The sequence below is a fragment of the Anolis carolinensis genome, unplaced genomic scaffold (assembly GCF_035594765.1).
Source record: "Anolis carolinensis isolate JA03-04 unplaced genomic scaffold, rAnoCar3.1.pri scaffold_7, whole genome shotgun sequence".
Classification (NCBI taxonomy): Eukaryota; Metazoa; Chordata; class Lepidosauria; order Squamata; family Dactyloidae; genus Anolis; species Anolis carolinensis.
Genome location: NW_026943818.1, coordinates 30,758,034 through 30,773,987, shown reverse-complemented (window position 1 = coordinate 30,773,987; position 15,954 = coordinate 30,758,034). Strand labels below are relative to the sequence as shown.

Sequence of the window (15,954 nt, the reverse complement as noted above, 5' to 3'; positions counted from 1 at the left end):
TCCTCAGGCGTTGCCCCGCCCCCTTCTCTCTCCCATTGGCCGCCTCTCGCACTGAAGTCCCACCCACTTGTAAACACCGAGCGCCCATTGGCTGCTCGTTGCAGTGAAGCCCCGCCCACCTGTTAGCGCCAAACGGATTTATTTTCTCCTCAGGCGTGGCCCCGCCCCCTTCTCTCTCCCATTGGCCGCCTTTCGCGCCGAAGTCCCACCCACTTGTAAACGCCGAGCTCCCATTGGCTGCTCCGTGCAGGGAAGCCCCGCCCACCTGTTAGCGCCAAACGGGTTTATTTTCTCCTCAGGCGTTGCCCCGCCCCCTTCTCTCTCCCATTGGCCGCCTCTCGCACTGAAGTCCCACCCACTTGTAAACACCGAGCTCCCATTGGCTGCTCCGTACAGTGAAGCCCCGCCCACCTGTTAGAGCTAAACGGATTACAGTAGAGTCTCACTTATCCAACATAAACGGGCCGGCAGAATGTTGGATAAGTGAATATGTTGGATAATAAGGAGGCATTAAGGAAAAGCCTATTAAACATCAAATTAGGTTATGATTTTACAAATAAAGCACCAAAATATCATGTTAGACAATAAATTTGGCAGAAAAGGTAGTTCAACATGCAGTAATGCTATGTAGTAATTACTGTATTTACGAATTTAGCACCAAAATATCACGATTTATTGAAAACATCGACTACAAAAATGCGTTGGATAATCCAGAATGTTGGATAAGCGAGTGTTGGATAAGTGAGACTCTACTGTATTAAGAGAAACCTTTTCTCCTCAGGCGTTGCCCCGCCCCCTTCTCGCTTGTAAGTGACGAGCTCCAATTGGCCACTCTGCTTTTCAATCCCCGCCTACTTGTAAACAACGAGCTCCCATTGGCTGCTCCGTGCAGTGAAGCCCCGCCCATCTGTTAGAAATAAACGGATTTATTTTCTCCTCAGGCGTGGCCCCGCCCCCTTCTCTCTCCCATTGGCCACCTTGTCGCACCCACCTGTAAGCGACGAGCTCCAATTGGCCGCTCTGCCTTTCAATCCCCGCCTACTTGTAAGCGCCGAGCTCCGATTGGTCGTTTCTTTTTATAAGCTCCGCCCACCTGTTAGAGTAGAGCAGATTAGAGTTTAGCGAGAAAAAGAATTTACCTCAGGACGGCGTGGCCCCGCCCCCTCTCTCCCATTGGTCGCTCGGAGAAAGAGGCGGTGCCTGCTTGGAAACGCCGAGCTCCCATTGGTTCGCTCTGTGTAGTGGGCGGCGCCTTCTCCCCTGAGAGGATTAGAGCTCCCCGCCGGTCTCCGCTTGGGTTTTGTTCCGCGATGGACTCGCTTCAGCGCCGCTTCCAGGCCTTTTTGGACCAGCCGGGCTGGCTGGGCGACTTCCTGGGCGGAATGGAGGCCCGGACCGGCGTGCAGCGCTATTACCTGGCCACAAGTAATATTATTTTATATTATTATTATTATTATTTATTTATATAATATATTATTATTATTTATTTTATGTTATAACATTATTATCATATTAATAATAATATGTTGTTAAATAAATATATTTCCTATTGGTATACATTATGTCAATATAATATCATTATTGCCATATATTACTTTTTTAATTTATTGGTATATATTATTATATTATTATCACATATTATTTTATTTTGTAATACAATATGTTATTTATTTTATTTACATTATGTTATCATAATATTATTATATTATTATTATCATATATTATTTTGTATTATGACACGTTATTTATTTTATTTATATTACTATATAAAGAATATGTTTTTGGTATATATTATTATATGACTTATTGGTATATATTATTATATTATTATCATATATTTTATTTTGTAATACAATATGTTATTTATTTTATTTATATTATCATAATATTATTATATTATTATCATATATTATTTTGTATTATGACACGTTATTTTATTTATATTATTATATAAAGAATATGTTATTAAAATATCTCTTATTGGTATATATTATTATGTATTCTTATATTGTTTCTGTATTGTAATATATTATTACATATATTTATATTATAATATTATTATATATCTTATTATATTATTCGTAGTATCATATATTAAATTTTTGGAGTATAATATATTAAGATTTATTATATTTATAAGATTATTTATTATTTTATATTATAACATTAATATCATATTAATAGTAATATGTTATTAAATTAATATATATCCTATTGGTATATATTATGTTAATATAATATAATTATTGGCATATATTACTTTTTTATTAATACATGACTTATTGGTATATATTATTATATTATTATCATATATTATTTTATTTTGTAATACAATATGTTATTTATTTTATTTACATTATGTTATCATAATATTATTATATTATTATTATCATATATTATTTTGTATTATGACACGTTATTTATTTTATTTATATTATTATATAAAGAATATGTTATTAATTTATCTCTCATTGGTATATATTATTATGTTATTCTTATATTGTTTCCGTATTGTAATATATTATTATATTTATATTATAATACTATTAATAATATAGCTTATTATATTATTATTATATTATTAGTAGTATCATATATCAAATTTTTGGAGCATAATATATTATGATTTATTATATTTATAATGTTATATTAATAATATATTATTATAGTAATATATCTTCTTGGTATATATAATATTAGTATTGACTTATTTTTTTGTATTATAATTTGTAATATATGTAGTAGATATAATATTATCTTATGGTTACATATTATAATATTATGAATTATCTATATTAATATAATCATTCTCTTATTATATTATCATGCTGCTATATTGTCAATTTGATATAATTATATAATAATAATTGGATAATGTTATAATAATATTATATTATTATTATAGTAATATATATCTTATTGGTATATATAATATTATTCTTATTGGCATATATTATATTATTTTTTTTCTATTGTTATATATAATTTTATTATTATTCTATTTGTATTAAATGTGATTACCGGTATATGATTATATCTAATTTGTAATATATGTAGTAGATATAATATTATCTTATGGTTACATATTATAATATTATGAAATATATATATATATATATATATATATATATATATATATATATATATAATATTATATTATATTATATTATATTATATATATATATTATATATTATATATATATATCTATAATCATTCTCTTATTATATTATCATGCTGCTATATTGTCAATTTGATATAATTATATAATAATAATTGTATGATGTTATAATAATATAATCACATTATTATATTTTAATATAATTTTTAATAATATAATAATATTATTATATTATATTATAATAATATAATTATATTATTATAATATGTGAAATAAATTATAAATAAAGGGCAACGCTCAGCATTTTATAAAAATGGAAGGCTGTTCAAGCGTCAGGAGAGAATGTTTCTGGGACATGGCCAGACAACCTGGGCCGGTTTGCATTCCATAGAAACGCACTAAATTCAAGCCGTTGGTCCCAGAAGGGATTTTGAACTGGAATAACTGGGTTTGCGCCATGTGTCGCAATGCAAAAAAACCCCGCCAAGATGTGAGATTGCGTCGAGCTGGACTTTGCCTTTGAAATGTTTAATAATTGTCCCACCGCCATAAAAAATAGTTCCTCCCGGGTTCAAAAATCACCTCATTAAGGCTTTGCATATCATGATGATTTGCATGTTGGGTCGCTGTGAGTTTCCCGGGCTGCCGGGCCACGTGCCCGAAGCAGCATTCTCTCCTGGCGTTTCGCCCACATCTCTGGCAGGCATCCTCAGATAGAGGTTGTCAGGTCTGTTGTAAACTGGGCAACTTCGCCGACAATAGCAAGATAATATACTGTATAGATGTGCACCTAAGAGCGAGATAACAATAATAATAATAATAATAATAATAATAATAATAATAATAATAAGAGAAGCTTTGCTCAAATCAACCACGTCTTTACCGGCGGATATGTCATGATCTCCAATCTTTGACATCTCCGGTCGGCGGACAAAGAACAGATGCCAGCCATAAAACGGGCCAGCCATAAAACCTCAATGACCCTCTGGTATGTGAGAGACCCTATATAAATGGGCCAAAGAGAAGGTTCTGGGATTCTGTACAAATTGTCGGGTTCTCTTGTGCTACGGGTCAGTCTTCCACCAGAAAAAGCACCAAGACACACGCTGGTAGATCCCAACAGGTTTTATTGTACAGAATCCCAGAACCTTCTCTTTGGCCCATTTATATAGGGGCTCTCACATACCAGGGGTTAATTGAGGTTTTATGGATTGTTAAGTTCTCTTCTCCCAATTGTGCTGCGGGTCAGTCTTCCACCAGAAAAAACACCAAGACACACGCTGGTAGATTCCAACAGGTTTTATTGTACAGAATACCAGAACCTTCTCTTTGGCCCCTTTATATAGGGGCTCTCACATACCAGAGGGTCATTGAGGTTTTATGGATTGTTAAGTTCTCTTCTCCCAGTTGTGCTGCGGGTCAGTCTTCCACCAGAAAAAGCACCAAGACACACGCTAGTAGATTCCAAAGGGTTTTATTGTGCAGAATCCCAGAACCTTCTCTTTGGCCCATTTATATAGGGGCTCTCACATACCAGAGGGTCATTGAGGTTTTATGGCTGGCACCTGTTCTTTGTCAGCTGACCGGAGATGTCAAAGATTGGAAATCATGACAGTTGGCTGCCTTGCTCACAATTGCGGTTCTGGAGCTTTCCCAAGCTTCCGTATCCGCGGTTGTGTTCCCCGAACCCACGCCTGTTGTGTTCTCTGTTGTGTCTCTCCCGGGGGGTCCCTCCTCCTCCTCGCCCCCCCCCCCCAGGTGCGGTGGCCATGCTGGGCCTCTACCTGATGTTCGGCTACGGGGCCTCCCTCCTCTGCAACCTCATCGGGTTCGTCTACCCGGCGTACGCCTCGTAAGTATCACAAGACCCATCAGCCACCTGGAAATAATGTATTAAAAGGCCCACCTTCTCCCTGAAAATAATGGGGATATCATATATTAAAAGACCCGACTAATTCCCAAAATGATGGGGAAATAATGGGTTAAAAGACCCACTTGTCACCTGGGAGCAATGTATTAAAAGACCCATCTCTCACCTGGAAATTATGGGAAAATAATGGATTAAAAGACCCACCTTCCACTTGAAAATAGTGGATTAAAAGACCCACCTTCCACTTGAAAATAATGGATTAAAAGACCCACCTTCCACTTGAAAATAATGGATTAAAAGACCCACCTTCCACTTGAAAATAATGGATTAAAAGACCCACCTTCCACTTGAAAATAATGGATTAAAAGGCCCACCTTCCACTTGAAAATAATGGATTAAAAGACCCACCTCCTACCTGGAAATTATGGGAAAATAATGGATTAAAAGACCCACCTTCCACTTGAAAATAGTGGATGAAAAAAGACCCACCTTCCACTTGAAAATAATGGATTAAAAGACCCACCTTCCACTTGAAAATAATGGATTAAAAGACCCACCTTCCACTTGAAAATAATGGATTAAAAGACCCACCTTCCACTTGAAAATAATGGATTAAAAGGCCCACCTCCTACCTGGAAATTATGGGAAAATAATGGATTAAAAGACCCACCTTCCACTTGAAAATAATGGATTAAAAGGCCCACCTCCTACCTAGAAATGGTGGGTAAATAATGGATTGAAAGACCCATCAAAATATGGGGAAATAAGGGATTAAAAGGCCCATCTTCTTCTTGGGAATGATACCACGATGCCTCCCGCAGCATCAAGGCCATTGAGAGCTCGTCCAAGGAGGACGACACCACGTGGCTGACCTACTGGGTGGTCTACGGGCTCTTCAGCGTGGCCGAGTTCTTCTCCGACACCTTCCTCTACTGGTTCCCCTTCTACTACGTCGGGAAGGTGAGCGCGGGGTGGCCGACTGTCCATGGACGTGGTTGACCTAGTTTAGCACCCATTCCTGACCGTACCCGGGGGAGAGGATCATGTGGTCACCTCCCGTCCTCCTTGTCGCAGAGCCTCTTCCTGGTCTGGTGCATGGTCCCGGTCTCCTGGAACGGCTCGCAGGTGTTGTACCGGCACGTAGTCCGGCCCTGGTTCCTGCGGCACCACCAGGTGGTGGACAGCGTCCTCAACGACCTCGGGGGGAGGGCCGCCGCCGCCTCCAAGGAAGGTAGGGAACTATGTCTCCCCTCCGTCAGACCCCGTGGTCCATCGGGTCCCGTCTCATCCAGCTAATGCGTAGCGTTATCGTGGTAAATGCCACTTAATTTAAGCCCGAACCCCCACCAAGTACCCATGAGATCGTGCCTAACACACCTGGGCTTCGAGGACTTCTCGCAGAACATCTAATTCTTAGTCTACTTTTCATGACCAAGAACCCATGAGATTATATTATTAAATTATATTATTATAATTCTATTTTATGTTATATTAATATTATATTCTCTCAGAACGTCTGATTAGTCTACAATAAATGCCAATTTAAGCCCAAGCCCGACCAAATACCCATGAGATCATGCCTAACGCACCTGGGCTTCTCACAGAATATCTAATTATTAGTCTATTTTTCACTCCCTCTGTTCTCTAAGCTAATCTGACCTCTCGTGAAATCTCCTCATTGAACGAAAGTCATTTCCCAAAATACATGGACCTTTCACTGATTATTATTATTATTATTATTATTATTATTATTACTATTAGGCTCTAATTCTTAGTCTATTTTTCACTCCCTCTGTTCTCAAAGCTAATCTAACCTCTCGTGAAAACTCTCCATCGGTCAAAGGCCATTTCCCAAAATAGATGGACCTTTCACTGGTTATTATTATTATTATTACTATTAGGCTCTTGAAGCTCTCCTGTGAGTTTTTCCCCCCTTGAGCTGTCCTTCCTGTCCTCCGTTTTCTTATTCTTCCTTCCTTTCTTTCCTTCCTTCTTTCTTCCTCTTCTGGCCTCAGTCCTCCAGTCTCTGGTCAACGGCTGAACCCTTTGGCCACCAAACGACAAAAAGGGCGGAGATTCCGGCCGTTTGTGCGTCCGTCCATCCGTACGTAATAATAACCCCAAAGCCTCCCCCAGCTCAAAGCAGTCGTCTGTCTTTTGTATACATGTGTTTTTATGGTGTCGTAAATTAGTTAAATTAGCGGTACCTAAGTTTCCTACTTGACAGATGCAACTGTCTTTCGGGCTGCTTAAGTCAACTAGTAGCCAATCGTCAATATATGGAAACTGTTGTTTACCAACTATGAGCAAATCGTCTATATAGGGAACCTGTTGTTGCGGGTCAGAGCAGTGGGTAATACAAATATCTCCGATTCTGACGAACCCGAGTGTTGTGCCTTCCTTCCCGCCACGGGTTGCGGGTTCTATTTCAGACCAAAGAGGCTTAAGGCCTCTCTGTGCCGGGCTCGTAAAGTGGATTACCTGCCCGGCGACTATTTCGGTCAGGCGACAGGGAGTAGGAAACCCATTGGAGTATGTTTTTTATTATTATTATTATTATTATTATTATTATTATTATTATTAATTCCACTCTCCAAAGAAGCTGTCAAACGGACCTTCCAGGTGACATATTATTATTATTATTATTATTATTATTATTATTTATTCCAGTTTCCAAAGAAGCCGTCAAACGGACCTTCCGGGTGACAGATTATTACTATTATTATTAATTCCAGTTTCCAAAGAAGCTGTCAAACGAACCTTCCGGGCGCCAGATTATTATTATTATTATTATTATTATTATTATTATTATTATTATTATTATTTATTCCAGTTTCCAAAGAAGCTGTCAAACTGACTCTCCAGGCGACATATTATTATTATTATTATTATTATTATTATTATTATTTATTCCAGTTTCCAAAGAAGCTGTCAAACGGACCTTCCGGGTGACAGATTATTACTATTATTATTATTATTATTATTATTATTATTATTATTATTAATTCCAGTTTCCAAAGAAGCTGTCAAACGGACCTTCCAGGCGACAGATTATTATTATTATTATTATTATTATTATTATTATTATTATTATTATTAATTCCAGTTTCCAAAGAAGCTGTCAAACGGACCTTCCGGGCGCCAGATTATTATTATTATTATTATTATTATTATTATTATTATTATTTATTCCAGTTTCCAAACAAGTGTCAAACGGACCTTCCGGGTGACAGATTATTATTATTATTATTATTATTATTATTATTATTATTATTATTTATTCCAGTTTCCAAACAAGTGTCAAACGGACCTTCCTGTTGACAGATTATTATTATTATTATTATTATTATTATTATTTATTCCAGTTTCCAAACAAGTGTCAAACTGACCTTCTGGGCGACAGATTATTATTATTATTATTATTAGTATTAATTCCAGTTTCCAAAGAAGCTGTCAAACGGACCTTCCGGGTGACAGATTATTATTATTATTATTATTATTATTATTTATTCCAGTTTCCAACGAAGCCATCAAACGGACCGTACGGGCGACAGAAGACTAAGCTGCAGTTGTTATTATAGATAGATATATATATTTGTATACAAACCCAGAATTCCCAAATAAAAAAGATGCCGAAATGTCTGGATTCTTTATATTTCTATTTGCTGGGGCAATTTCTATATATTGAAATATATATATATATGCGAGAAAATTGCAGGGGCATTGGCTGCCAGCAGGGGGCGCTGCTGTTTTAAGGATTTCCAGTTCTCACCAAAGCCCAGCAGGAGGCGGCATTGCGTCAAATATATACATAAATATATATATATATATATATAGTGTGTGTGTGTGTATATATATATATATATATATATATATATATATATATAGTCAAATATATACATGCATGTATACATAAATATATAGTGTGTATTATATATAGATAGATAGATAGATAGATAGTCAAATATATACATGTATGTATACATAAATATATATATATAGTGTGTGTATGTGTGTGTGTGTATGTATGTATATATATATATATATATATATATATATATATATATATATATATATATATATATATGTAGTCAAATATATACATGTATAATATGTAGTGGAAAATATATACCTGTGTGTATATATAGCTATGTAGAGAGAGAAATGCATATGTAGGGGTGTGTAGAGTAATATGTATAAATATGTGTATGTATATATATATAGAGAGAGAGAGAGAAATATATACTATATTAGTAGAGTAATATGGATATATGCATATATAAATATGTCTGTATATAGAGAGAAATATATATGTGTGAGTATAAATATGCGATTTGACAGAGACCACGATAGAGAAAAGTGTGTGTATATATATATATATATAGAGAGAGAGAGAGAGAGAGAGAGAATTATTATTATTACTATTATTTTCCTGATGATCCTGCGTGTTGTTGTTATTATTATTATTATAACTATTTTCCTGATGATCCCGGGTGTTGTTGTTGTTGTTATTATTATTATTATTATTATTATTATTATTATTATTATTACTACTACTATTTTCCTGATGTTCCTGGGTGTTATTATTACTATTTTCCTGATGATCCTGGTTGTTGTATTATTATTATTATTATTACTATTTTCCTGATGTTCCTGGGTGTTACTATTATTACTATTTTCCTGATGTTCCTGGGTATTATTATTATTATTATTATTATTATTATTATTATTATTATTTTCCTGATGTTCCTGGCTGTTACTATTATTATTATTATTTTCCTGATGATCCAGGGTGTTATTATTATTATTATTATTATTATTACTATTTTCCTGACGTTCCTGGGTGTTACTATTATTGTTATTATTTTCCTGATGATCCTGGGTGTTGTTATTATTATTATTATTATTATTATTATTATTCCTGACGTTCCTGGGTGTTACTATTATTACTATTTTCCTGATGATCCTGGGTGTTGTTATTATTATTATTATTATTATTATTATTATTATTATTATTTTCCTGATGTTCCTGGGTGTTATTATTGTTACTATTTTCCTGATGATCCTAGGTCTTATTATTATTATTATTATTACTATTTTCCTGACAATCCTGGGTATTATTATTATTATTATTATTTTCCTGATGATCCTGGGTGTTGTTGTTGTTGTTATTATTATTATTTTCCTGATAATCTTGGGTATTATTATTATTATTATTACTATTATTTTCCTGATGATCCTGGTCTCTCCAAGTGCCTTGATGGGGGACAGGGCGGGCTGTGTCTTTGGTTATGGGCCCACCCGGGCGGCTCTGACCCAATTATCCCCCAATTAGAAGGGGCTTCGAGGGGACGGAAGAAAGGAAGGAAGGACAGCTGCGGGAACGAGCCCAGCGTTGTTATGACTTTGGGGGGGGGGTCCCACCAAGGCAACGCTTTCCCCCCGCTTTCCCCCCGACCGAGACCCTTCAGGCCGAATTAGTGACGGGTGGCCTCCGGATGTCGCAGCGCTACAGGCGGTTTTGCAAAAATCGTCTCTTATTTATTTATTATTTTTGTAAATAAAGTCACGATCCCGGAAAAAAAGAGCGGAGCGGACCCCGTACAAAGAGAGCGTGTTCCCTTCTCTACATCCCGCGTATTATAAGAAACACTATATTGTAAGAAAATATTCCGAGAAAGAAGAGGCGGGTTGCCGTTGTTTGGGAGTGACGGGGACCCAAATTCCCCTAATGAGCCCCGTCTGTCCGTCCGTGGGGGTCCCGCCCAAGCCCCTTTGCGTCAGTGGGGCAGCCAGGCGTGCGGGCGTCGCCTCCCGACCCTCTGGAGCGGAACCGAACCGCAACAAGTTGTGCTGTGCGGACAGAACCAAGGGGAGAGGAGCAGGAGGAGCCATATGTGTCAAAAACAATTACGTTGTCCAAGGAACCGGGACTCAAAAAAATCTCATCATGGGTGTCTACTAAAGACTTCCGAGCCAGCATGAAGAACTACGTATTTTGGACCTCCCTCGAACTCTGGACCTTTGGGACAATGACTACTGACTCTTGACTACATATTTTGGACCTCCCTTGAACTCTGGACCTTTGGGACGATGACTGCTGACTCTTGACTATGTATTTTGGACCTCCCTTGAACTCTGGACCTTTGGGACAACGACTACTTGACTCTTGACTATGTATTTTGGACCTCCCTTGAACTCTGGACCTTTGGGACAACGACTGCTGTCTCTTGACTACATATTTTGGACCTCCCTTGACCTCTGGACGTTTGGGACAACAATTACGCTTTGGCCTCTTGAACCTCGGACATGAATGCTCACGTATCCTGTCGTAGTTTGAATCCCTGGACTGACTCTGGACTACGTATTTTGGACCTCCCTTGAACTCTGGACCTTTGGGGGGAAGACTACTGACTCTTGACTACGTATTTAGGACCTCCCTTGAACTCTGGACCTTTGGGACGACTACTTTTTGGCGTCTTGAACCTCAGACATGAATGCTTTTGTATCCTGTTGGACCTTGAATCCCTGGACGGACTCTTGACTACGTATTTTGGACCTCCCTTGAACTCTGCACCTTTGAGATGACTACTCTTTGGCCTCTTGAACCTCGGACATGAATGCTCACATATCCTGTCGTAGTTTGAATCCCTTGACTATGTATTTGGGACCTCCCTTGAACTCTGGACCGTTGGGATGACGACTACACTTTGGCCTCTTGAACCTCGGATATGAATCAGCGAACCCTGGACTACAGCGGACTCTGATTCTTGAACCCTGATTACGGCGGACTGTGATTCCTGAATCCTGATTATGGCGGACTGTGATTCCTGAACCCTGATTATGGCGGACTGTGATTCCTGAACCCTGATTATGGCGGACTGTGATTCCTGAAACCTGATTACGGCGGACTGTGATTCCTGAACCCTGATTACGGTGGACTGTGATTCCTGAACCCTGATTACAGCGGACTCTGACTCCTGAACCCTGATTACGGCGGACTGTGATTCCTGAACCCTGATTACAGCGGACTGTGATTCCTGAACCCTGATTACGGCGGACTCTGACTCCTGAACTCTCGTTTGTACCACGCTCTTTGTTCTAAGCCTTTCTTTTGTACCTGAGACACACATATCTTTATGTTTTGAGTCAAACAAGTGAGAAAATAGTTTTCAGATGAGCCGGGCGTTGAACCGGTTAGTCTCAGGCCAGGATCCGGAAACTAAGTCTCTTCGATGTTGTACGATTTGACGTCCGGACTCTTGGAACCGCGACCGGCGGACTGAAGACCCGGGGGGAAGAGGGCCAAGTCTCTCATTTCGACAGGCCCAGTGCGACCCCAAAGTCGATACCTATCCCCCTGTGAGGCTGTGTCCGGATTCGCTGGGCCGTGACCCGCCCCCCAAGCCCCGCTCAGATGGGCTGCCAGGTCTTGTCGATGGTCTGGATGTGCTCCTTGGCCTTGAGCCGCAGGGCGGCGATGCTGGAGCTGCGCTGGTCGGCCTCCTCCAGCGGGAACGGCGGCCCCCCCACGGCGGCGGCGCCGCACGGGAAGCCCCCCATGCTCTGGGGCAGCGGCTGGGGCCCGTTGAGGAAGGGGAGCGGCCCGTAGCCCGGCGGGGGGAGGCCCTGCCCTGAGCCCATGAAGCCCGCCAGGCCGGGGAGGGTGCCGCCTGGGGGGCCCGGGGGGGCCGGCATCCAGGGGTCCAGGGGGAGGGGCCCCACGCCCGGGGCCAGCGGGGGGCGCCCGAAGGAGAGCAGCGGGGCCTCGTGCAGCCGGGACGCCCCCGACTCCATCTTCTCCTGCCGGCGCCACTTGGCCCGACGGTTTTGGAACCACACCTACGAGCGGAAGGAAGGAAAAAAGAACATAAGGTTATATCGGGTGGACCGCCCTCTGTCAGGAGGGATCGAATTGTGTCCTCAGGCATAATAGAAATGAGGCTGGAATGGATGCCTGTCTGTCAGGAGGGGGGTTGGACTGGATCGTCATCTGTCAAGAGGGATCGGATAGTGTCCTGAATCACAAAAACAGGTTGGACTGCATGGTCATCTGTTGGGAAGGATCGGATAGTGTCCCAAATCACAGAAACAGGTTGGACTGCGTGGCCAGCTGTTAGGAGGTATTCGGTTGGGTCCTCCAGCATAATAGAAACAGGGTTGGACTAGATGGCCATCTGTCAAGAAGGGTCAGATAGGGTCCTGAATTACAGTATAGGGTTGGACTGCCATCTGTCGAGAAGGATCGGGTGGTGTCCCCTCCAGCATAATAGAAATCAGGCTAGAATGGATGGCCATCTGTTGAGAGGGATCGGGTGGTATCCTAATAGAATGGGGTTCAACTGGATGGCCATCTGTCAAGAGGGATCGAAGGTCAGAATAGCACTGGACTAGATGACCATCCGTTGAGACGGATCAGATGGTAACAGGAATGAGGGCGGACTGGCCATCTGTCGGTGAGGGATCGGACTGTGCCCTGAGTAACAGAACAGGCTCGGACTGGGTGGCCATCTGTCGGGAGGGATCGGGTGGTGCCCTCCGAAATATTATAACCCAAGGAGGTCCCTTCCAACCCTAGGATTCTATGGTTATGATGGTGGTGATGGTGGTGGTGGCTACAACCCACCTGGACGCGGACCTCGGGCAGGTTGACCTTCATGGCCAGCTCCTCGCGGCTGTAGACGTCCGGGTAGTGGGACTTCTCGAAGGCGCGCTCCAGCTCGTGCAGCTGGTACGTGGTGAAGGTGGTGCGGTTGCGCCGGTGCTTCTTCTTGGGGGGCTCCAGACCCTCTGCCGCCACCTCTGGGACCACCTCCCCGCCGCCACCGCCGACCTCGGACTCGGCCTCCTTGCGCAGCAGCAGCGACGACGACGACACCAGCTCCGCCTCGCACTTGCCCAGGAACATCCCGGCTGCAAAGACAACGAGGGCGTGAGGGTCAAGGGCTAGACGGCCTCAGGATCTCATAAAACAAGAAGGGACCACCAAAGACCTTCTAGTCTACTCCTAGGTGGTCCTCCGTAAGACTAGATGAGCCTCAGGATCTCATACGGCATGAGGAGACCACCAAAGATCATCTAGTCCACCTTTAGGTGGTTCTCCATAAGACCAGATGGGCCTCAAGGTCTCATAGAGCCAAAGGAGACCCTCAAAGACCTTCTAGTCTACTCCTAAGTCATAAGACTAGATGGGTCTCAAGGTCTCATAGAACCAAAGAAGAACCCCAAAGACCATCTAGGTGGTCCTCCATAAGACCAGATGGGCCTCAGGATCTCATAAAACCAGAAGGGACCACCAAAGACCTTCTAGTCTACTCCTAGGTGGCCCTCCGTAAGACTAGATGGGCCTCAAGGTGTCACAGAGCCAAAGGAGACCCTCAAAGACCTTGTAGTCCACCTCTAGGTGGTCCTCCATAAGACCAGATGAGCTTGAGATCTCATGGAGTCAGAGAGGACCCTCAAAGGACATCTAGTCTACGCCTAGGTGGTCTTCCGTAAGACTAGACGGCCTCAGGATCTCATACGGCATGAGGAGACCCCAAAATACATATGGGAAGAGTCTTGAAGAGCCAGAGGGAACCCCAAAGGACATTTAGTCCTCCCTAGGGGTCCTCCATAAGACGTGATGGGCCTCAAGGTCTCATAGAACTAAAGGAGACCCTCAAAGACCTTCTAGTCTACTCCTAGGTGGTCCTCCATAAGACTAGATGGGCCTCAGGATCTCAGAGAGCCAAAGGAGACCACTAAAGGACATCTAGTCTACTCCTAGGTGGTCCTCCGTAAGACTAGATGGGCCTCAGGATCTCAGAGAGCCAAAGGAGAACCCCAAAGACCATCTAAGTCAGGGGTCCCCAAACTAAGGCCCGGGGGCCGGATGCGGCCCTCCGAGGTCATTTACCTGGCCCCCGCCCTCAGTTTTATAATATAATATATTGTATATACATATAAAATTGATAATAATATTATAATGTAATACACTATAACACTAATAATAATACTATATAATAATATTAATTATATATTCTATATTACATATAATATTACTAATAATATTACAGTACAGTGGTATAGTTCAACATAGTAATATATAATGCTAATAGTGTGCTATGTTAATAATATAACATATTGTATGTACATACAATTTGTAAGCCACTCTGAGTCCTCTTTGGGGTGAGAAGGGTGTGATACAAATGTAGTAAATAAATGCAGTAAAAAAATAATAAATAAATTTTAGACTTAGGCTCGCCCAAAGTCTGAAATGACTTGAAGGCACACAACAACAACAACAACAACAACAACAACAACAACAACAACCCTAATTAACTTGACTATCTCATTGGCCAGAAGCAGGACCACACTTCCCATTGAAATCCTGATAAATGTATGTTGGTTAACATTGTTTTTATTTTTAAATATTGTATTGTTCTTTCATTGTTCTTGTTCTTGTTGTTTTTGCACTACAAATAAGACATATGCAGTGTGCATCGGAATTTGTTTGTATTTTTTTTCCAAATGACAATCCGGCCCCTCAACAGTCAGAAGGATTGTGGACCGGCCCTCGGCTTAAAAAGTTTGAGGACCCCTGATCTAAGTGGTCCTCCGTAAGACTAGATGGGCCTCAAGATCTCATAGAGTCCAAGGAGACCACTAAAGGACATCTAGTCTACTCCTAGGTGGTCCTCCGTAAGACTAGATGGGCCTCAGGATCTCAGAGAGCCAAAGGAGAACCCCAAAGACCATCTAAGTGGTCCTCCGTAAGACTAGATGGGCCTCAAGATCTCATAGAGTCCAAGGAGACCACTAAAGGACATCTAGTCTACTCCTAGGTGGTCCTCCGTAAGACTAGATGGGCCTCAGGATCTCAGAGAGCCAAAGGAGAACCCCAAAGACCATCTAAGTGGTCCTCCGTAAGACTAGATGGGCCTCAAGATCTCATAGAGTCCAAGGAGACCACTAAAGGACATC

The 15,954-nt window shown here is 41.0% G+C and overlaps 2 protein-coding genes across 3 annotated transcripts; one reads left to right on the top strand and one right to left on the bottom strand.

Annotated features, from left to right (window-relative positions):
- The first annotated feature begins 1,229 nt into the window (after positions 1-1,229).
- Positions 1,230-8,627, top strand: reep6 (receptor accessory protein 6). Of its 2 annotated transcripts, XM_062959149.1 has the most exons (6): positions 1,230-1,425; positions 4,878-4,971; positions 5,811-5,949; positions 6,064-6,220; positions 7,005-7,093; positions 8,505-8,627. In XM_062959149.1, the coding sequence occupies exons 1-5, from the start codon at positions 1,311-1,313 to the stop codon at positions 7,028-7,030; spliced, it is 531 nt and encodes a 176-aa protein (XP_062815219.1). In that variant the 5' UTR covers positions 1,230-1,310; the 3' UTR covers positions 7,031-7,093; positions 8,505-8,627. The 2 variants fall into 2 exon arrangements, with proteins under 2 accessions (XP_062815219.1, XP_062815218.1); XM_062959148.1 differs by lacking the exon at positions 7,005-7,093 and having other exon boundaries at positions 1,233-1,425.
- A 3,493-nt stretch (positions 8,628-12,120) lies between these two features.
- rax2 (retina and anterior neural fold homeobox 2) lies at positions 12,121-13,928 on the bottom strand. Its single transcript, XM_062960297.1, has 2 exons — positions 13,616-13,928; positions 12,121-12,831 (listed from the first exon to the last, which is right to left on the bottom strand). Exons 1-2 carry the CDS (start codon positions 13,895-13,897, stop codon positions 12,403-12,405), a joined length of 711 nt encoding a protein of 236 aa, XP_062816367.1. The 5' UTR covers positions 13,898-13,928; the 3' UTR covers positions 12,121-12,402.
- Between the last annotated feature and the right edge of the window lie 2,026 nt (positions 13,929-15,954).

Bases quoted from the DNA above. Each gene is read 5' to 3' on its own strand.
- reep6 (XM_062959148.1), top strand. From the start codon at position 1,311: ATGGACTCGCTTCAGCGCCGCTTCCAGGCCTTTTTGGACCAGCCGGGC. The intron at 1,426-4,877 runs GTAATATTATTT...CCCCCCCCCCAG, and splicing joins GCGCTATTACCTGGCCACAA to GTGCGGTGGCCATGCTGGGC. The intron at 5,950-6,063 runs GTGAGCGCGGGG...TCCTTGTCGCAG, and splicing joins CCTTCTACTACGTCGGGAAG to AGCCTCTTCCTGGTCTGGTG.
- rax2 (XM_062960297.1), bottom strand. From the start codon at position 13,897: ATGTTCCTGGGCAAGTGCGAGGCGGAGCTGGTGTCGTCGTCGTCGCTG. The intron at 12,832-13,615 runs GTGGGTTGTAGC...TTCCGCTCGTAG, and splicing joins TGCCCGAGGTCCGCGTCCAG to GTGTGGTTCCAAAACCGTCG.